The sequence below is a fragment of the Staurois parvus genome, unplaced genomic scaffold, assembly GCF_062004578.1.
Source record: "Staurois parvus isolate SC_StPar_1 unplaced genomic scaffold, SC_StPar_1.0 ptg000848l, whole genome shotgun sequence".
In the NCBI taxonomy this organism is placed as follows: Eukaryota; Metazoa; Chordata; class Amphibia; order Anura; family Ranidae; genus Staurois; species Staurois parvus.
In genome coordinates, this window is record NW_028318644.1 from 12,360 (window position 1) to 35,026 (window position 22,667).

At 51.6% G+C, this 22,667-nt stretch overlaps 1 protein-coding gene across 1 annotated transcript in view; it reads left to right on the top strand.

The window, feature by feature from the left end:
• The window catches only part of PEX6 (peroxisomal biogenesis factor 6), a gene marked incomplete at its 5' end in the record, with an annotated part of 131,663 nt that overhangs the window by 11,909 nt on the left and 97,087 nt on the right, over positions 1-22,667 (top strand). Inside the window, 3 exon segments of the mRNA XM_089655551.1 lie at positions 6,094-6,196; positions 6,388-6,454; positions 6,457-6,523. Of these exon segments, the coding sequence (XP_089511677.1) occupies positions 6,094-6,196; positions 6,388-6,454; positions 6,457-6,523 (237 nt within the window).

Here is a 22,667-nt window from a genome sequence, read left to right on the forward strand (position 1 = left end):
TCCAACTACTTCATCATCTCTGTTTATTGCAGGGCGGGGCTTAACCTTTTATACACAGAGAACAATGGAGTATACGTCACTATTATATACAAACCGTCACAATCTAAAAGGCACATCGTGATTGGCTGAAATACAGGAAGAGTGCAGGAACTTGAGGCTTGCTTGCCGCTCGTTATCTCTTCACTCCCTCACATGTCCAGGGCGTAGTTACAAGATCTTCACAGCTTGACGGGAGGGGTTGAGAACATTGCTAAGCAGACATTTTTTGAGTTAAGGAGGACTACAAAGCCCAGCAGACAAAAGATATACACAACACCTATATACATATATATTCATACAAAATATTTAGAAATATGAAAAAGTATAAAAGTAGATATGTATAAAATGTATAGAAAAATGTACAGTTGCAAGAAAAAGTATGTGAACCCCTTTGGGATTACGTGGAGTTTTGCATGAATTGGGCATAAAATGTGCTCTGAACGTCATCTAAGTCACAACAATAGAAGAACACAGTCTGCTGAACATAATACTACACAAACATTAGATGTTGCCATGGTTTAATTGCACATAACATGTAAACATTCACAGTGCAGGGAGGAAAAAGTATGTGAGGCCCTAGCTTAATGACTTCTCCCAGAGCTAATTGGAGCCAGGAGTGAGCCAACCTTGACTCCAATCAGTGTGATGATATTGGATGTGTTGCTGACACCTGTTTTGGGTTTACTGGTTTCAAGAAGCACTGTCTGATGTGAACCATGCCTCGCAGAAAAGAGCTCTCAGAAGACCTACGATCAATAATTGTTGACTTGCATGAAGCTGGAAAGGGTTACAAAAGTATCTCCTTGAGCCTTGATGTTCCTGTGTCCACGGTAAGACAGACTGTCTACAAATGGAGAAAGTTTAGCACTGTTGCTACTCTCCCTAGGCGTGGTCGTCCTGTAAAAATGACTGCAAGAGCACAGCGCAGAATGCTGCATGAGGTAAAGAAGAATCCCAGAGTGTCAGCTAAAGACCTACAGAAATCTCTGGCACATGCTAACATTTTTGTTGACACATCTACAATCAGGAAAACATGAAACAAGAATGGAGTACATGGGAGGACACCACGGAGGAAGCCATTGCTGGCCAAAAAGAAGATTGCAGCACGTTTGAAGTTTGCAAAAGAGCCCCTGGATGTTCCACAGCACTACTGGCAAAATATACTGTGGACAGATGAAACCAAGATTGAGTTGTTTGGGAAGAACACACAACACTATGTGTGGAGAAAAAAAGGCCCAGCACACCAACATCAAAACCTCATCCCCACTGTGAAACATGGCGGAGGGAGTATCATGGTTTGGGGCTGCTTTGCTGCCTCAGGGCTGGATGGATTGTTGTCATTGATGGGAAAATGAATTCCAGAGTTTATCATTTTGCAGGAAAACGTACGACCATCTGTCCGCCAACTGAAGCTCCGCAGAGGATGGGTGATGCAACAGGACAATGATGACCCAAAGCATACAAGTCATTCAACAAAACAATGGCTGCAACAGCACAGAATACGCCTTCTGGAGTGGCCCAGTCAGAGTCCTGACCTCAACCCCATTGAAATGCTGTGGCATGACCTTAAGAGAGCGATTCACACCAGACATCCCAAGAATATTGCTACACTGAAACAGTTTTGTGAAGAGGAGTGGTCCAAAATGACTCCAGATCGTTGTGCAGGTCTGATCTGCAACTACAGGAAACGTTTGGTTGAGGTTATTGCTGCCAAAGGAGGGTCAACCAGTTATTAAGTCCAAAGGTTCACATACTTTTTCTTGCAACTGTATATATTCAACAGGAAACCAAATAGGCATTTTACCAAATCCATCACATTACAATACTCCACGCTGATACTGTATACTCCACGCTGATACTGTATACTCCACGCTGATACATTATATACTCCACGCTGATACATTGTATTCTCCACGCTGATACTGTATACTCCACGCTGATACATTATATACTCCACGCTGATACATTGTATTCTCCACGCTGATACATTGTATTCTCCACGCTGATACATTGTATACTCCACGCTGATACATTGTATTCTCCACGCTGATACATTGTATACTCCACGCTGATACATTGTATTCTCCACGCTGATACATTGTATACTCCACGCTGATGCATTGTATTCTCCACGCTGATGCATTGTATTCTCCACGCTGATGCATTGTATACTCCACGCTGATGCATTGTATACTCCACGCTGATACATTGTATACTCCACGCTGATACATTGTATTCTCCACGCTGATACATTGTATACTCCACGCTGATGCATTGTATACTCCACGCTGATGCATTGTATACTCCACGCTGATACATTGTATACTCCACGCTGATACATTGTATACTCCACGCTGATACATTGTATTCTCCACGCTGATACATTGTATACTCCACCCTGATACATTGTATACTCCACGCTGATACATTGTATTCTCCACGCTGATGCATTGTATACTCCACGCTGATGCATTGTATACTCCACGCTGATACATTGTATTCTCCACGCTGATACATTGTATACTCCACGCTGATACATTGTATACTCCACCCTGATACATTGAATACTCCACGCTGATACATTGTATACTCCACCCTGATACATTGTATACTCCACGCTGATACATTGTATACTCCACGCTGATACATTGTATTCTCCACGCTGATACATTGTATTCTCCACGCTGATACATTGTATACTCCACGCTGATACATTGTATTCTCCACGCTGATACATTGTATTCTCCACGCTGATACATTGTATACTCCACGCTGATACATTGTATTCTCCACGCTGATACATTGTATACTCCACGCTGATGCATTGTATACTCCACGCTGATACATTGTATACTCCACGCTGATACATTGTATACTCCACGCTGATACATTGTATTCTCCACGCTGATACATTGTATACTCCACCCTGATACATTGTATACTCCACGCTGATACATTGTATTCTCCACGCTGATGCATTGTATACTCCACGCTGATACATTGTATTCTCCACGCTGATACATTGTATACTCCACGCTGATACATTGTATACTCCACCCTGATACATTGAATACTCCACGCTGATACATTGTATACTCCACCCTGATACATTGTATACTCCACGCTGATACATTGTATACTCCACGCTGATACATTGTATACTCCACCCTGATACATTGTATTCTCCACGCTGATACATTGTATACTCCACGCTGATACATTGTATACTCCCACCCTGATACATTGTATACTCCACGCTGATACATTGTATACTCCACCCTGATACATTGAATACTCCACGCTGATACATTGTATACTCCACCCTGATACATTGTATTCTCCACGCTGATACATTGTATACTCCACGCTGATACATTGTATTCTCCACGCTGATACATTGTATACTCCACGCTGATACATTGTATACTCCACGCTGATACATTGTATACTCCACGCTGATACATTGTATACTCCACGCTGATGCATTGTATTCTCCACGCTGATGCATTGTATACTCCACGCTGATGCATTGTATACTCCACGCTGATACATTGTATACTCCACGCTGATACATTGTATTCTCCACGCTGATACATTGTATACTCCACGCTGATGCATTGTATACTCCACGCTGATACATTGTATTCTCCACGCTGATACATTGTATACTCCACGCTGATACATTGTATACTCCACCCTGATACATTGTATACTCCACGCTGATACATTGTATTCTCCACGCTGATACATTGTATACTCCACGCTGATACATTGTATTCTCCACGCTGATACTGTATACTCCACGCTGATACTGTATACTCCACGCTGATACATTATATACTCCACGCTGATACATTGTATTCTCCACGCTGATACATTGTATTCTCCACGCTGATACATTGTATACTCCACGCTGATACATTGTATTCTCCACGCTGATACATTGTATACTCCACGCTGATACATTGTATTCTCCACGCTGATACATTGTATTCTCCACGCTGATACATTGTATTCTCCACGCTGATACATTGTATACTCCACGCTGATACATTGTATTCTCCACGCTGATACATTGTATTCTCCACGCTGATGCATTGTATACTCCCACGCTGATGCATTGTATACTCCACGCTGATACATTGTATACTCCACGCTGATACATTGTATTCTCCACGCTGATACATTGTATACTCCACGCTGATGCATTGTATACTCCACACTGATACATTGTATTCTCCACGCTGATACATTGTATACTCCACGCTGATACATTGTATACTCCACGCTGATACATTGTATTCTCCACGCTGATACATTGTATTCTCCACGCTGATACATTGTATACTCCACGCTGATACATTGTATACTCCACGCTGATACATTGTATACTCCACGCTGATACATTGTATTCTCCACGCTGATACATTGTATACTCCACCCTGATACATTGTATACTCCACGCTGATACATTGTTATTCTCCACGCTGATGCATTGTATACTCCACGCTGATACATTGTATTCTCCACGCTGATACATTGTATACTCCACGCTGATACATTGTATACTCCACCCTGATACATTGAATACTCCACGCTGATACATTGTATACTCCACCCTGATACATTGTATACTCCACGCTGATACATTGTATACTCCACGCTGATACATTGTATTCTCCACGCTGATACATTGTATTCTCCACGCTGATACATTGTATACTCCACGCTGATACATTGTATTCTCCACGCTGATACATTGTATTCTCCACGCTGATACATTGTATACTCCACGCTGATACATTGTATTCTCCACGCTGATACATTGTATACTCCACGCTGATGCATTGTATACTCCACGCTGATACATTGTATTCTCCACGCTGATACATTGTATACTCCACGCTGATACATTGTATACTCCACCCTGATACATTGAATACTCCACGCTGATACATTGTATACTCCACCCTGATACATTGTATACTCCACGCTGATACATTGTATACTCCACGCTGATACATTGTATACTCCACCCTGATACATTGTATTCTCCACGCTGATACATTGTATACTCACGCTGATACATTGTATACTCCACCCTGATACATTGTATACTCCACGCTGATACATTGTATACTCCACCCTGATACATTGAAATACTCCACGCTGATACATTGTATACTCCACCCTGATACATTGTATTCTCCACGCTGATACATTGTATACTCCACGCTGATACATTGTATTCTCCACGCTGATACATTGTATACTCCACGCTGATACATTGTATACTCCACGCTGATACATTGTATACTCCACGCTGATTACATTGTATACTCCACGCTGATGCATTGTATTCTCCACGCTGATGCATTGTATACTCCACGCTGATGCATTGTATACTCCACGCTGATACATTGTATTCTCCACGCTGATACATTGTATACTCCACGCTGATACATTGTATTCTCCACGCTGATGCATTGTATACTCCACGCTGATGCATTGTATACTCCACGCTGATACATTGTATTCTCCACGCTGATACATTGTATACTCCACGCTGATACATTGTATACTCCACCCTGATACATTGTATACTCCACGCTGATACATTGTATTCTCCACGCTGATACATTGTATACTCCACGCTGATACATTGTATTCTCCACGCTGATACATTGTATACTCCACGCTGATACATTGTATACTCCACGCTGATACATTGTATTCTCCACGCTGATACATTGAATACTCACGCTGATACATTGTATACTCCACCCTGATACATTGTATACTCCACGCTGATACATTGTATACTCCACGCTGATACATTGTATTCTCCACGCTGATACATTGTATACTCCACGCTGATACATTGTATACTCCACGCTGATACATTGTATACTCCACGCTGATACATTGTATTCTCCACGCTGATACATTGTATACTCCACGCTGATACATTGTATACCCCACACGTTATATCCTGCATCTGACATTTCTGTGGCCGGGTATCCGGTCCGCACTGATGAATCCTTCCCTCTGCAGGTGTCCTGACCTGTACTTCAAGGTGTGCAGAATAGAAGGAGAGAGCGGAGGAGGGGAGAACGTGGGACACATCGCTGACACCGCTCACACCTCGCTCTATCAGGTGTGTCACCGGCCCGTGGGTGCGTGTGTGGGCGTGTGTGAGGGCGTGTGCGTGTGAGGGCGCGTGTGTGGGCGCGTGTGAGGGCGCGTGCGCGTGTGTGGGGGCGTGTGTGGGGGCGTGTGTGGGGGCGTGTGTGGGCGTGTGCAGAAATGTCTTCCATCCAATGCCAACCCTTCCGTGTCTTGTCACAGGTGGGACTGACCCCCAGCTATGTGCCGTCCTTCCCCTCCCGTGATGCCCACGTGTTCTGGAGCAGTCTGTCCCCAGCGGGCTCTCACATGTCATCGATGATCTGTGCCGGCTGCTGCACCCTCACCTACAGAACAGGTGAGCCACGGCTGTGTCCTCTGTATTGCACCACCCCCCCTGTATACCGTCTTCTGTATTGTACCGCCCCCCCCCCCCGTATACCACATACATGTCTTCTGTATCATAACCCCCCCTCCCCCGTATACCACATACATGTCTTCTGTAACATAACCCCCCCCTTCCCCGTATACTACATACATGTCCTCTGTATCATCCCCCCCCCTCCCCGTATACCACATACATGTCCTCTGTATCATCCCCCCCCCCCTCCGTATACCACACACATGTCTTCTGTATTGTACCCCCCCTCCTCCCCGTATACCACATACATGTCTTCTGTATCATAACCCCCCCCTTCCCCGTATACCACATACATGTCCTCTGTATCATCCCCCCCCCCTCCCCGTATACCACATACATATCCTCTGTATCATCCCCCCCCCCCCTCCGTATACCACACACATGTCTTCTGTATTATACCCCCCCACCCCATATACAACATACATGTCTTCTGTATTGTACCGCCCCCCCCCCCCGTATACCACATACATGTCTTCTGTATCATACCCTCCCCCTTCCCCGTATACCACATACATGTCTTCTGTATCATACCCCCCCTCCCCGTATACCACATACATGTCTTCTGTATCATACCCCCCCACCCCGTATACAACATACATGTCTTCTGTATCATACCCTCCCCCCGTATACCACATACATGTCTTCTGTATCATACCCCCCCCCCATATACAACATACATGTCTTCTGTATCATACCCCCCCCCCCCCCGTATACAACATACATGTCTTCTGTATCATACCCCACCTCCCCATATACCACACACATGTCTTCTGTATCATACCCCCCCCCCTCCCCGTATACCACATACATGTCTTCTGTATCATACCCCCCCCCCCCCCTCCCCGTATACCACATACATGTTTCTGTATCATACCCCCCCCCCTCCCCGTATACCACATACATGTCCTCTGTATTATACCCCCCCCCCCGTATACAACATACATGTCTTCTGTATCATACCCCCCCCTCCCCGTATACCACATACATGTCTTCTGTATCTACCCCCCCCCTCCCCGTATACCACATACATGTTTTTTGTATCATACCCCCCCCCCTCCCTGTATACCACATACATGTCTTCTGTATCATACCCCCCCCCCCCCGTATACAACATTTTATTATTATTATTATTATTATACAGTATTTATAAAGCCCCCATAGTTGGCTCAGCGCTGTACATTACAGAGGGGACAGAACAATACAATACAATGTGATACATGAGGGGATCGAGGGCCCTGATCTTTCGAGCTTACAATCTAGGGGGGAGGGGCTGATCCTGGGAGCTTACAATCTAGGAGGGAGGGGATGGTGGCACAGGAGGAGATAGCTGTGGGGGATGGAGTGGTAGGAAGAGTGGAGGAGGGAGGCAAGTTAGCAGGGGGTGGGGTAGGCTTCCCTGAAGAGATGGGTTTTCAGGGTGCGCCTAAAGGAGAGGAGAGTAGGTGATAATCTGATGGGTTGGGGCAGGGAGTTCCAGAGGATGGGTGACACCCTGGAGAAGTCCTGGAGGCGGGCATGGGAGGAGGAGACCAGGGAACTAGAGAGAAGGAGGTCTTGTGAGGAGCAGAGTGTGCGTGTTGGGTGGTACTTGGATATTAGGTCAGTGATGTAGTTCGGGGCAGTATGGTGGACGGCTTTGTACGTCAGTGTTAGGATTTTGAATTTGATCCGTTGCGCAATCGGAAGCCAGTGGAGGGATTGGCAGAGGGGGGTGGAGGACACTGAGTGGAGGTCAGTGGAGGGATTGGCAGAGGGGGGTGGCGGAAACGGAGCGTTTGGAAAGGTGAATGAGTCTGGCAGCCGTATTCAGGATGGACTGAAGCGGGGATAGCCTGCGCGAGGCAGGCCAGTGAGGAGGGAGTTGCAGTAGTCGAGTCGTGATATGATGAGGGAGTGGATGAGCTGTTTAGTGGTTTCTGGGGTTAGGAACGTGCGGATTTTGGCGATGTTGCGGAGGTGGAGTCTGCATGTTGCGGAGGTGGAGTCTGCATGTTGCGGAGGTGGAGTGTCAGGGCAGGGCTGTGGAACGGACAGGTAGGCCTAGTGGCAGGGTAACGCACTGGCTGACGACAACCACCACCAACAGACTGAAGTCCCTCAGGGCGCGGAGTCTAAGTCCCAGGCTGCCCTTCACCAGGGCCCCTGATGGTGGGGATGGACTTGACGCAACCAGGGACCAGGTCGCGGCCCCCGAGACACCCCAGCTGCGGTAATGGCCGCCGCCAATGGCGTGTAGTTGGTGAGAATGACAATAGCGTAGTCAGACAAGCCGGGTCAATAACAACGGGACAAAACAGTACAGAACAGTAGACAGAGAATCACAGGTCACGGGCCGGGTTCAGCAACAGAAGGTCAGATCAAAGGGAAACGCAGAGAATGGTCTTAGTCACAAGCCGAGTCAGAATACCAGAAGAGTCACGAGCGTATACACAGAGCTGTAGCAAGACAAAGACACAAGACACAAGTGCAAAGAGCATGTGCAGATCCCAGGCTTATATGTACTCAGCCACACCCCTCTGGGGGATGGACCTCAGAGACCTGAAGGCATAAAAGATTCCCATCATGCTCAGCAGAAATCCAAGATGGATGCTAGCACATGGAGTAACATAACCTCTGGGAAAAGGTAGGACCTTGACAGTACCTCCTCCTCAAGGGCCCCTCCCCCTCCGCGGCTCAACAAAAGGTTTCCGAGGAAAGCGGGTATGAAACGCGCGGAGGAGGGCAGGAGCATGGACATCCGCGGAAGGAACCCAGGAACGCTCCTCGGGACCATAACCGCGCCAATGAACCAGGAACTGTAATCGGCCGCGCACCAATCGAGAGTCCAGGATCCGGCTCACCTCATACTCCTCATGACCGTCAACCCGAATGGGACGGGGCCGAGGCAGAGAGGTAGTGAAGCGATTGCAGATCAGAGGTTTCAACAGTGATACATGAAAGATATTGGAGATCCGCATCCCAGGTGGAAGGGCAAGGGCATAGGCCACCGGATTCACCTTGCGGAGAATGCGAAAAGGACCGACAAAACGGGGAGCTAGTTTGGGTGTGGGCACCCGAAGATTGAGGTTACGAGTAGACAACCACACCCGATCGCCGACCTGGTATGAAGGAGCGGGCAACCGTCTGCGATCAGCCTGGAACTTCTGACGCTGAGCCGAGTCCCTCAAAGCCCTCTGGATCTGCCCCCATGAAGAACGCAGGGCAGCAAGATGGTTCTCCACAGCAGGAATGTCCTGTGGTGAGAACCTCTCAGGTAATACCGCGGGTTGGTACCCATAGTTGGCCATGAAGGGGGACATCCCGGTGGAGGAGTTGACCGCCGAGTTCCTGGCAAACTCAGCCCAAGGCAGGAGATCGGCCCAATCGTCCTGATGGTCCGAGATATAACACCGAAGGAATTGTTCTAAGGCCTGATTGGAACGCTCCGCAGCCCCATTGGACTGCGGGTGGTAGGCTGAAGAAAAGGAGAGACTAATGCCCAACTGGGAGCAGAAGGCGCGCCAGAATCTGGACACGAACTGACTCCCGCGGTCCGAGACAATCACCTTGGGCAACCCATGCAGGCGAAAAATCTCCCTGGAAAAGACCGTGGCCAGTTCTTGCGCTGTTGGTAATTTCCTGAGTGGAATACAATGGCACATTTTGGAAAAACGATCGACGACCATGAGGATGACCGTATGACCCCGAGACACAGGGAGGTCTACAATAAAGTCCATGCCCAGGTGTGACCAAGGACGCTCCCCATTGGGAATGGGTTGCAGAAGACCCATTGGAAGATGCCGTGGAGATTTATTCTGGGCACAGATCGAACATGCCGCTACATAAGAGGCGATGTCGGCACGGAGAGTTGGCCACCAGAACAACCGAGAGACGACCCAAGACAACTGGTTCCTCCCCGGATGCCCGGCAGTTTTGGAGTTATGGTAGGTACGCAGCAGACGGGTGCGCAACCCCTCGGGTACAAAACATCTACCCTCCGGTCTCTCGGGAGGAGCGTCAGTTTGAGCCGCCAAAATCTGCTCCCCAAGGGGAGAAGTCAGACTGGTACGAATGGCAGCCAGGATATGATCCGGAGGTATGACCGAGGTTGGCTCAGAGTCCTCCCTGGACAACTCAGAGTATTGCCGCGATAATGCATCAGCCCTGACATTCTTGGAACCAGGCAAATAGGAGACCACATAGTTGAACCGCGACAAGAACAAGGCCCATCTGGCTTGACGGGGTGTCAATCTTTTGGCCTCCGAAAGATAAGTCAGGTTCTTATGATCGGTAAGAATGAGGACCGGAACTGCGGAGCCCTCGAGCAGGTGCCTCCATTCCTTGAGAGCCAGAATGATTGCCAACAACTCCCTATCTCCAATCTGGTAGTTGCACTCTGCAGAGGAAAGCTTCCTGGAGTAGAACCCACAGGGAAGTAGGGGTCCATCGGGCGACCGACGTTGAGACAGGAGAGCGCCTACTCCTGTCTCGGATGCATCAACCTCAAGGACGAAGGGCAATCCAGGATTGGGATGAGACAGTATCGGAGCCGAAGCGAAGGCGGATTTCAGAGCCTCAAAAGCTACGATGGCCTCGGATGGCCACTCGTGAGGATTGCTGCCCTTCTTGGTTAGGTCTGAGAGAGGTTTTGCCAGCGTGGAGAAATTTCTGATGAATTTCCGATAGTAGTTGGCAAAACCTAAAAAGCGCTGAATGGGCCGAAGGCCATTGGGACGAGGCCACTGCAGAACTGCCGAAACCTTCTGAGGGTCCATGGAGAATCCCTCCGCAGAAATGATGTAGCCTAAAAAGGCAACTTGGGATCGATGGAATTCGCACTTCTCAAGTTTACAAAAAAGTTCGTTCTCACGTAATCGTTGCAGCACCTGCTTGACATCCTGGATATGGGACTCCATGGAGGCAGAGTAAACCAGGATGTCATCCAAGTAAACTACCACGCACTGCTGCAACAAGTCACGAAGGACATCATTTATGAATTCCTGAAAAACTGCGGGCGCGTTACACAACCCGAAGGGCATCACCAGGTATTCGTAGTGACCGGTTCTGGTGTTAAACGCGGTCTTCCACTCATCCCCCTGTTTGATCCGTACGAGGTTGTACGCCGCCCTAAGGTCAAGTTTGGTAAAGACTGTTGCCCCCTTAAGGCGGTCGAACAACTCAGTAATCAAGGGAATCGGGTAGGCATTCTTAGTGGTGATTCGATTGAGACCCCTATAATCGATGCAAGGCCTCAATTCACCACCCTTCTTCTTTACAAAGAAAAAGCCCGCTCCTGCTGGGGAAGTAGACTTACGAATGTGCCGCCGGGAAAGCGCATCCGCAACGTACTCCTCCATGGCCTTATTCTCCGCAACCGAGAGAGGATACACCCTGCCACGCGGAGGAGTGGCACCGGGTTGCAAGGATATGGCGCAGTCGTAAGGACGATGAGCAGGTAAGGCACCAGCGCGTACCTTATCAAACACGTCCTGGTACTCCCCATAATCAGTGGGCAACGCAGAGTCTGAGGAGGCACACAACACCTTAACCGGCCCACGGATGCACCCGGCCCCACACTGTGAAGACCACGAGAGAATCTCGGCAGTTTGCCAATTGAAGGTTGGATTGTGCATCTGGAGCCAGGGATACCCCAAAACCACCGAATAGTGCGGAGAAGAAATCACCTGGAAACAGGCCAACTCCCTGTGAACAGCCCCAATAGCTACCTCAACTGGCATAGTCTCGTGGGTAACCTGCGGTGGTTGCAGGGGCCTGCCATCTATCGCCTCGAGAACCAATGGGGTAACTCGAGCCTGCAGGGGAATGGAGTGCTGGGCAGCAAACGAGCTGTCCATAAACAACCCGCCAGCCCCAGAATCTACCAACGCCTGGGCCGTCACCGAGCCCTCCGCCCAAGAGAGGACAACGGTGATCAGTGGCTTATCTCTGCGGAACGCCGGGGACGAGGAGACTCCACCCAAGATCTGTCCCCGACAGGATCTCAGGTGCGAGCGTTTCCCGGACGGACCGGACAGGACTGCCGAAAGTGCCCACCAAGACCACAGTACAGGCAGCGACCCTCCCGACGCCGAGCGGCCCGCTCCCCCTCGGAAAGGCGAGCAAACCCCAGCTGCATGGGCTCACCACCAGACAATCTATCCCCAGGAGGCGTGGGAGGAGAGGGAGGAATGGGTGGGATAGAAAACGCAGGTGCCAGTCGATTGGAAGGCCTCCGCAGGCGTTCCTTGAGTGAAGGCCTCTCCCTGAGCCTGGTATCAATCAGGATCAGGAAGGAAATTAGTGCTTCCAGCTCCACAGGCAATTCCTTGGCTGCGATCTCGTCCTTCAATGCATCAGAAAGACCCTGAGAAAACGCAGCCACCAGAGCCTCATTGTTCCAACCCACCTCTGCTGCCAGGGTACGAAACTCTATGGCGTACTCGGCCACGGTCCGTGAACCCTGATGCATAGACATGAGCAGCTTGGCAGCCGAGGCGGAGCGAGCCGGTACATCGAATACCCTACGGAAGGCATCGACAAAACCGGAAAACTCGTGAATCACGGGGTCATTCTTCTCCCATAAGGGATTCGCCCAGGCCAAGGCCTTGTCTGAGAGTAGTGAGATGAGGAAACCCACCTTTGACCTCTCAGTCGGAAAAGCGTAGGGGATTAATTCAAAGTAAATCCCCACCTGGTTAAGGAACCCACGACACTGACTCGGCTCACCCCCAAAGCGCTGTGGAAGAGGGGCTGAACCGGTCATACCTCTGGACACCGCGGGTGCCGCATCAGCCGCGGCGGTAGGCACAGCAAGCGGAACAGCAGCGGGAGCGACCACCGGAGTGACAACCGGCCTAATAACACCAGGAGTAAGGTGCGCGGTGCGTGCCAGCAGAGTTTGCAACGCCTGAGCGAACTGATCCAACAGGAGATCCTGTTGATCCAGTCTGGCAACCAACATAGGAAGTGAAGGCGTACCTGCACCGTCAGGATTCATGGCACTTGTGTAATGTCAGGGCAGGGCTGTGGAACGGACAGGTAGGCCTAGTGGCAGGGTAACGCACTGGCTGACGACAACCACCACCAACAGACTGAAGTCCCTCAGGGCGCGGAGTCTAAGTCCCAGGCTGCCCTTCACCAGGGCCCCTGATGGTGGGGATGGACTTGACGCAACCAGGGACCAGGTCGCGGCCCCCGAGACACCCCAGCTGCGGTAATGGCCGCCGCCAATGGCGTGTAGTTGGTGAGAATGACAATAGCGTAGTCAGACAAGCCGGGTCAATAACAACGGGACAAAACAGTACAGAACAGTAGACAGAGAATCACAGGTCACGGGCCGGGTTCAGCAACAGAAGGTCAGATCAAAGGGAAACGCAGAGAATGGTCTTAGTCACAAGCCGAGTCAGAATACCAGAAGAGTCACGAGCGTATACACAGAGCTGTAGCAAGACAAAGACCCAAGACACAAGTGCAAAGAGCATGTGCAGATCCCAGGCTTATATGTACTCAGCCACACCCCTCTGGGGGATGGACCTCAGAGACCTGAAGGCATAAAAGATTCCCATCATGCTCAGCAGAAATCCAAGATGGATGCTAGCACATGGAGTAACATAACCTCTGGGAAAAGGTAGGACCTTGACAGTACCTCCTCCTCAAGGGCCCCTCCCCCTCCGCGGCTCAACAAAAGGTTTCCGAGGAAAGCGGGTATGAAACGCGCGGAGGAGGGCAGGAGCATGGACATCCGCGGAAGGAACCCAGGAACGCTCCTCGGGACCATAACCGCGCCAATGAACCAGGAACTGTAATCGGCCGCGCACCAATCGAGAGTCCAGGATCCGGCTCACCTCATACTCCTCATGACCGTCAACCCGAATGGGACGGGGCCGAGGCAGAGAGGTAGTGAAGCGATTGCAGATCAGAGGTTTCAACAGTGATACATGAAAGATATTGGAGATCCGCATCCCAGGTGGAAGGGCAAGGGCATAGGCCACCGGATTCACCTTGCGGAGAATGCGAAAAGGACCGACAAAACGGGGAGCTAGTTTGGGTGTGGGCACCCGAAGATTGAGGTTACGAGTAGACAACCACACCCGATCGCCGACCTGGTATGAAGGAGCGGGCAACCGTCTGCGATCAGCCTGGAACTTCTGACGCTGAGCCGAGTCCCTCAAAGCCCTCTGGATCTGCCCCCATGAAGAACGCAGGGCAGCAAGATGGTTCTCCACAGCAGGAATGTCCTGTGGTGAGAACCTCTCAGGTAATACCGCGGGTTGGTACCCATAGTTGGCCATGAAGGGGGACATCCCGGTGGAGGAGTTGACCGCCGAGTTCCTGGCAAACTCAGCCCAAGGCAGGAGATCGGCCCAATCGTCCTGATGGTCCGAGATATAACACCGAAGGAATTGTTCTAAGGCCTGATTGGAACGCTCCGCAGCCCCATTGGACTGCGGGTGGTAGGCTGAAGAAAAGGAGAGACTAATGCCCAACTGGGAGCAGAAGGCGCGCCAGAATCTGGACACGAACTGACTCCCGCGGTCCGAGACAATCACCTTGGGCAACCCATGCAGGCGAAAAATCTCCCTGGAAAAGACCGTGGCCAGTTCTTGCGCTGTTGGTAATTTCCTGAGTGGAATACAATGGCACATTTTGGAAAAACGATCGACGACCATGAGGATGACCGTATGACCCCGAGACACAGGGAGGTCTACAATAAAGTCCATGCCCAGGTGTGACCAAGGACGCTCCCCATTGGGAATGGGTTGCAGAAGACCCATTGGAAGATGCCGTGGAGATTTATTCTGGGCACAGATCGAACATGCCGCTACATAAGAGGCGATGTCGGCACGGAGAGTTGGCCACCAGAACAACCGAGAGACGACCCAAGACAACTGGTTCCTCCCCGGATGCCCGGCAGTTTTGGAGTTATGGTAGGTACGCAGCAGACGGGTGCGCAACCCCTCGGGTACAAAACATCTACCCTCCGGTCTCTCGGGAGGAGCGTCAGTTTGAGCCGCCAAAATCTGCTCCCCAAGGGGAGAAGTCAGACTGGTACGAATGGCAGCCAGGATATGATCCGGAGGTATGACCGAGGTTGGCTCAGAGTCCTCCCTGGACAACTCAGAGTATTGCCGCGATAATGCATCAGCCCTGACATTCTTGGAACCAGGCAAATAGGAGACCACATAGTTGAACCGCGACAAGAACAAGGCCCATCTGGCTTGACGGGGTGTCAATCTTTTGGCCTCCGAAAGATAAGTCAGGTTCTTATGATCGGTAAGAATGAGGACCGGAACTGCGGAGCCCTCGAGCAGGTGCCTCCATTCCTTGAGAGCCAGAATGATTGCCAACAACTCCCTATCTCCAATCTGGTAGTTGCACTCTGCAGAGGAAAGCTTCCTGGAGTAGAACCCACAGGGAAGTAGGGGTCCATCGGGCGACCGACGTTGAGACAGGAGAGCGCCTACTCCTGTCTCGGATGCATCAACCTCAAGGACGAAGGGCAATCCAGGATTGGGATGAGACAGTATCGGAGCCGAAGCGAAGGCGGATTTCAGAGCCTCAAAAGCTACGATGGCCTCGGATGGCCACTCGTGAGGATTGCTGCCCTTCTTGGTTAGGTCTGAGAGAGGTTTTGCCAGCGTGGAGAAATTTCTGATGAATTTCCGATAGTAGTTGGCAAAACCTAAAAAGCGCTGAATGGGCCGAAGGCCATTGGGACGAGGCCACTGCAGAACTGCCGAAACCTTCTGAGGGTCCATGGAGAATCCCTCCGCAGAAATGATGTAGCCTAAAAAGGCAACTTGGGATCGATGGAATTCGCACTTCTCAAGTTTACAAAAAAGTTCGTTCTCACGTAATCGTTGCAGCACCTGCTTGACATCCTGGATATGGGACTCCATGGAGGCAGAGTAAACCAGGATGTCATCCAAGTAAACTACCACGCACTGCTGCAACAAGTCACGAAGGACATCATTTATGAATTCCTGAAAAACTGCGGGCGCGTTACACAACCCGAAGGGCATCACCAGGTATTCGTAGTGACCGGTTCTGGTGTTAAACGCGGTCTTCCACTCATCCCCCTGTTTGATCCGTACGAGGTTGTACGCCGCCCTAAGGTCAAGTTTGGTAAAGACTGTTGCCCCCTTAAGGCGGTCGAACAACTCAGTAATCAAGGGAATCGGGTAGGCATTCTTAGTGGTGATTCGATTGAGACCCCTATAATCGATGCAAGGCCTCAATTCACCACCCTTCTTCTTTACAAAGAAAAAGCCCGCTCCTGCTGGGGAAGTAGACTTACGAATGTGCCGCCGGGAAAGCGCATCCGCAACGTACTCCTCCATGGCCTTATTCTCCGCAACCGAGAGAGGATACACCCTGCCACGCGGAGGAGTGGCACCGGGTTGCAAGGATATGGCGCAGTCGTAAGGACGATGAGCAGGTAAGGCACCAGCGCGTACCTTATCAAACACGTCCTGGTACTCCCCATAATCAGTGGGCAACGCAGAGTCTGAGGAGGCACACAACACCTTAACCGGCCCACGGATGCACCCGGCCCCACACTGTGAAGACCACGAGAGAATCTCGGCAGTTTGCCAATTGAAGGTTGGATTGTGCATCTGGAGCCAGGGATACCCCAAAACCACCGAATAGTGCGGAGAAGAAATCACCTGGAAACAGGCCAACTCCCTGTGAACAGCCCCAATAGCTACCTCAACTGGCATAGTCTCGTGGGTAACCTGCGGTGGTTGCAGGGGCCTGCCATCTATCGCCTCGAGAACCAATGGGGTAACTCGAGCCTGCAGGGGAATGGAGTGCTGGGCAGCAAACGAGCTGTCCATAAACAACCCGCCAGCCCCAGAATCTACCAACGCCTGGGCCGTCACCGAGCCCTCCGCCCAAGAGAGGACAACGGTGATCAGTGGCTTATCTCTGCGGAACGCCGGGGACGAGGAGACTCCACCCAAGATCTGTCCCCGACAGGATCTCAGGTGCGAGCGTTTCCCGGACGGACCGGACAGGACTGCCGAAAGTGCCCACCAAGACCACAGTACAGGCAGCGACCCTCCCGACGCCGAGCGGCCCGCTCCCCCTCGGAAAGGCGAGCAAACCCCAGCTGCATGGGCTCACCACCAGACAATCTATCCCCAGGAGGCGTGGGAGGAGAGGGAGGAATGGGTGGGATAGAAAACGCAGGTGCCAGTCGATTGGAAGGCCTCCGCAGGCGTTCCTTGAGTGAAGGCCTCTCCCTGAGCCTGGTATCAATCAGGATCAGGAAGGAAATTAGTGCTTCCAGCTCCACAGGCAATTCCTTGGCTGCGATCTCGTCCTTCAATGCATCAGAAAGACCCTGAGAAAACGCAGCCACCAGAGCCTCATTGTTCCAACCCACCTCTGCTGCCAGGGTACGAAACTCTATGGCGTACTCGGCCACGGTCCGTGAACCCTGATGCATAGACATGAGCAGCTTGGCAGCCGAGGCGGAGCGAGCCGGTACATCGAATACCCTACGGAAGGCATCGACAAAACCGGAAAACTCGTGAATCACGGGGTCATTCTTCTCCCATAAGGGATTCGCCCAGGCCAAGGCCTTGTCTGAGAGTAGTGAGATGAGGAAACCCACCTTTGACCTCTCAGTCGGAAAAGCGTAGGGGATTAATTCAAAGTAAATCCCCACCTGGTTAAGGAACCCACGACACTGACTCGGCTCACCCCCAAAGCGCTGTGGAAGAGGGGCTGAACCGGTCATACCTCTGGACACCGCGGGTGCCGCATCAGCCGCGGCGGTAGGCACAGCAAGCGGAACAGCAGCGGGAGCGACCACCGGAGTGACAACCGGCCTAATAACACCAGGAGTAAGGTGCGCGGTGCGTGCCAGCAGAGTTTGCAACGCCTGAGCGAACTGATCCAACAGGAGATCCTGTTGATCCAGTCTGGCAACCAACATAGGAAGTGAAGGCGTACCTGCACCGTCAGGATTCATGGCACTTGTGTAATGTCAGGGCAGGGCTGTGGAACGGACAGGTAGGCCTAGTGGCAGGGTAACGCACTGGCTGACGACAACCACCACCAACAGACTGAAGTCCCTCAGGGCGCGGAGTCTAAGTCCCAGGCTGCCCTTCACCAGGGCCCCTGATGGTGGGGATGGACTTGACGCAACCAGGGACCAGGTCGCGGCCCCCGAGACACCCCAGCTGCGGTAATGGCCGCCGCCAATGGCGTGTAGTTGGTGAGAATGACAATAGCGTAGTCAGACAAGCCGGGTCAATAACAACGGGACAAAACAGTACAGAACAGTAGACAGAGAATCACAGGTCACGGGCCGGGTTCAGCAACAGAAGGTCAGATCAAAGGGAAACGCAGAGAATGGTCTTAGTCACAAGCCGAGTCAGAATACCAGAAGAGTCACGAGCGTATACACAGAGCTGTAGCAAGACAAAGACCCAAGACACAAGTGCAAAGAGCATGTGCAGATCCCAGGCTTATATGTACTCAGCCACACCCCTCTGGGGGATGGACCTCAGAGACCTGAAGGCATAAAAGATTCCCATCATGCTCAGCAGAAATCCAAGATGGATGCTAGCACATGGAGTAACATAACCTCTGGGAAAAGGTAGGACCTTGACAGTACCTCCTCCTCAAGGGCCCCTCCCCCTCCGCGGCTCAACAAAAGGTTTCCGAGGAAAGCGGGTATGAAACGCGCGGAGGAGGGCAGGAGCATGGACATCCGCGGAAGGAACCCAGGAACGCTCCTCGGGACCATAACCGCGCCAATGAACCAGGAACTGTAATCGGCCGCGCACCAATCGAGAGTCCAGGATCCGGCTCACCTCATACTCCTCATGACCGTCAACCCGAATGGGACGGGGCCGAGGCAGAGAGGTAGTGAAGCGATTGCAGATCAGAGGTTTCAACAGTGATACATGAAAGATATTGGAGATCCGCATCCCAGGTGGAAGGGCAAGGGCATAGGCCACCGGATTCACCTTGCGGAGAATGCGAAAAGGACCGACAAAACGGGGAGCTAGTTTGGGTGTGGGCACCCGAAGATTGAGGTTACGAGTAGACAACCACACCCGATCGCCGACCTGGTATGAAGGAGCGGGCAACCGTCTGCGATCAGCCTGGAACTTCTGACGCTGAGCCGAGTCCCTCAAAGCCCTCTGGATCTGCCCCCATGAAGAACGCAGGGCAGCAAGATGGTTCTCCACAGCAGGAATGTCCTGTGGTGAGAACCTCTCAGGTAATACCGCGGGTTGGTACCCATAGTTGGCCATGAAGGGGGACATCCCGGTGGAGGAGTTGACCGCCGAGTTCCTGGCAAACTCAGCCCAAGGCAGGAGATCGGCCCAATCGTCCTGATGGTCCGAGATATAACACCGAAGGAATTGTTCTAAGGCCTGATTGGAACGCTCCGCAGCCCCATTGGACTGCGGGTGGTAGGCTGAAGAAAAGGAGAGACTAATGCCCAACTGGGAGCAGAAGGCGCGCCAGAATCTGGACACGAACTGACTCCCGCAGTACGAGACAATCACCTTGGGCAACCCATGCAGGCGAAAAATCTCCCTGGAAAAGACCGTGGCCAGTTCTTGCGCTGTTGGTAATTTCCTGAGTGGAATACAATGGCACATTTTGGAAAAACGATCGACGACCATGAGGATGACCGTATGACCCCGAGACACAGGGAGGTCTACAATAAAGTCCATGCCCAGGTGTGACCAAGGACGCTCCCCATTGGGAATGGGTTGCAGAAGACCCATTGGAAGATGCCGTGGAGATTTATTCTGGGCACAGATCGAACATGCCGCTACATAAGAGGCGATGTCGGCACGGAGAGTTGGCCACCAGAACAACCGAGAGACGACCCAAGACAACTGGTTCCTCCCCGGATGCCCGGCAGTTTTGGAGTTATGGTAGGTACGCAGCAGACGGGTGCGCAACCCCTCGGGTACAAAATATCTACCCTCCGGTCTCTCGGGAGGAGCGTCAGTTTGAGCCGCCAAAATCTGCTCCCCAAGGGGAGAAGTCAGACTGGTACGAATGGCAGCCAGGATATGATCCGGAGGTATGACCGAGGTTGGCTCAGAGTCCTCCCTGGACAACTCAGAGTATTGCCGCGATAATGCATCAGCCCTGACATTCTTGGAACCAGGCAAATAGGAGACCACATAGTTGAACCGCGACAAGAACAAGGCCCATCTGGCTTGACGGGGTGTCAATCTTTTGGCCTCCGAAAGATAAGTCAGGTTCTTATGATCGGTAAGAATGAGGACCGGAACTGCGGAGCCCTCGAGCAGGTGCCTCCATTCCTTGAGAGCCAGAATGATTGCCAACAACTCCCTATCTCCAATCTGGTAGTTGCACTCTGCAGAGGAAAGCTTCCTGGAGTAGAACCCACAGGGAAGTAGGGGTCCATCGGGCGACCGACGTTGAGACAGGAGAGCGCCTACTCCTGTCTCGGATGCATCAACCTCAAGGACGAAGGGCAATCCAGGATTGGGATGAGACAGTATCGGAGCCGAAGCGAAGGCGGATTTCAGAGCCTCAAAAGCTACGATGGCCTCGGATGGCCACTCGTGAGGATTGCTGCCCTTCTTGGTTAGGTCTGAGAGAGGTTTTGCCAGCGTGGAGAAATTTCTGATGAATTTCCGATAGTAGTTGGCAAAACCTAAAAAGCGCTGAATGGGCCGAAGGCCATTGGGACGAGGCCACTGCAGAACTGCCGAAACCTTCTGAGGGTCCATGGAGAATCCCTCCGCAGAAATGATGTAGCCTAAAAAGGCAACTTGGGATCGATGGAATTCGCACTTCTCAAGTTTACAAAAAAGTTCGTTCTCACGTAATCGTTGCAGCACCTGCTTGACATCCTGGATATGGGACTCCATGGAGGCAGAGTAAACCAGGATGTCATCCAAGTAAACTACCACGCACTGCTGCAACAAGTCACGAAGGACATCATTTATGAATTCCTGAAAAACTGCGGGCGCGTTACACAACCCGAAGGGCATCACCAGGTATTCGTAGTGACCGGTTCTGGTGTTAAACGCGGTCTTCCACTCATCCCCCTGTTTGATCCGTACGAGGTTGTACGCCGCCCTAAGGTCAAGTTTGGTAAAGACTGTTGCCCCCTTAAGGCGGTCGAACAACTCAGTAATCAAAGGAATCGGGTAGGCATTCTTAGTGGTGATTCGATTGAGACCCCTATAATCGATGCAAGGCCTCAATTCACCACCCTTCTTCTTTACAAAGAAAAAGCCCGCTCCTGCTGGGGAAGTAGACTTACGAATGTGCCGCCGGGAAAGCGCATCCGCAACGTACTCCTCCATGGCCTTATTCTCCGCAACCGAGAGAGGATACACCCTGCCACGCGGAGGAGTGGCACCGGGTTGCAAGGATATGGCGCAGTCGTAAGGACGATGAGCAGGTAAGGCACCAGCGCGTACCTTATCAAACACGTCCTGGTACTCCCCATAATCAGTGGGCAACGCAGAGTCTGAGGAGGCACACAACACCTTAACCGGCCCACGGATGCACCCGGCCCCACACTGTGAAGACCACGAGAGAATCTCGGCAGTTTGCCAATTGAAGGTTGGATTGTGCATCTGGAGCCAGGGATACCCCAAAACCACCGAATAGTGCGGAGAAGAAATCACCTGGAAACAGGCCAACTCCCTGTGAACAGCCCCAATAGCTACCTCAACTGGCATAGTCTCGTGGGTAACCTGCGGTGGTTGCAGGGGCCTGCCATCTATCGCCTCGAGAACCAATGGGGTAACTCGAGCCTGCAGGGGAATGGAGTGCTGGGCAGCAAACGAGCTGTCCATAAACAACCCGCCAGCCCCAGAATCTACCAACGCCTGGGCCGTCACCGAGCCCTCCGCCCAAGAGAGGACAACGGTGATCAGTGGCTTATCTCTGCGGAACGCCGGGGACGAGGAGACTCCACCCAAGATCTGTCCCCGACAGGATCTCAGGTGCGAGCGTTTCCCGGACGGACCGGACAGGACTGCCGAAAGTGCCCACCAAGACCACAGTACAGGCAGCGACCCTCCCGACGCCGAGCGGCCCGCTCCCCCTCGGAAAGGCGAGCAAACCCCAGCTGCAT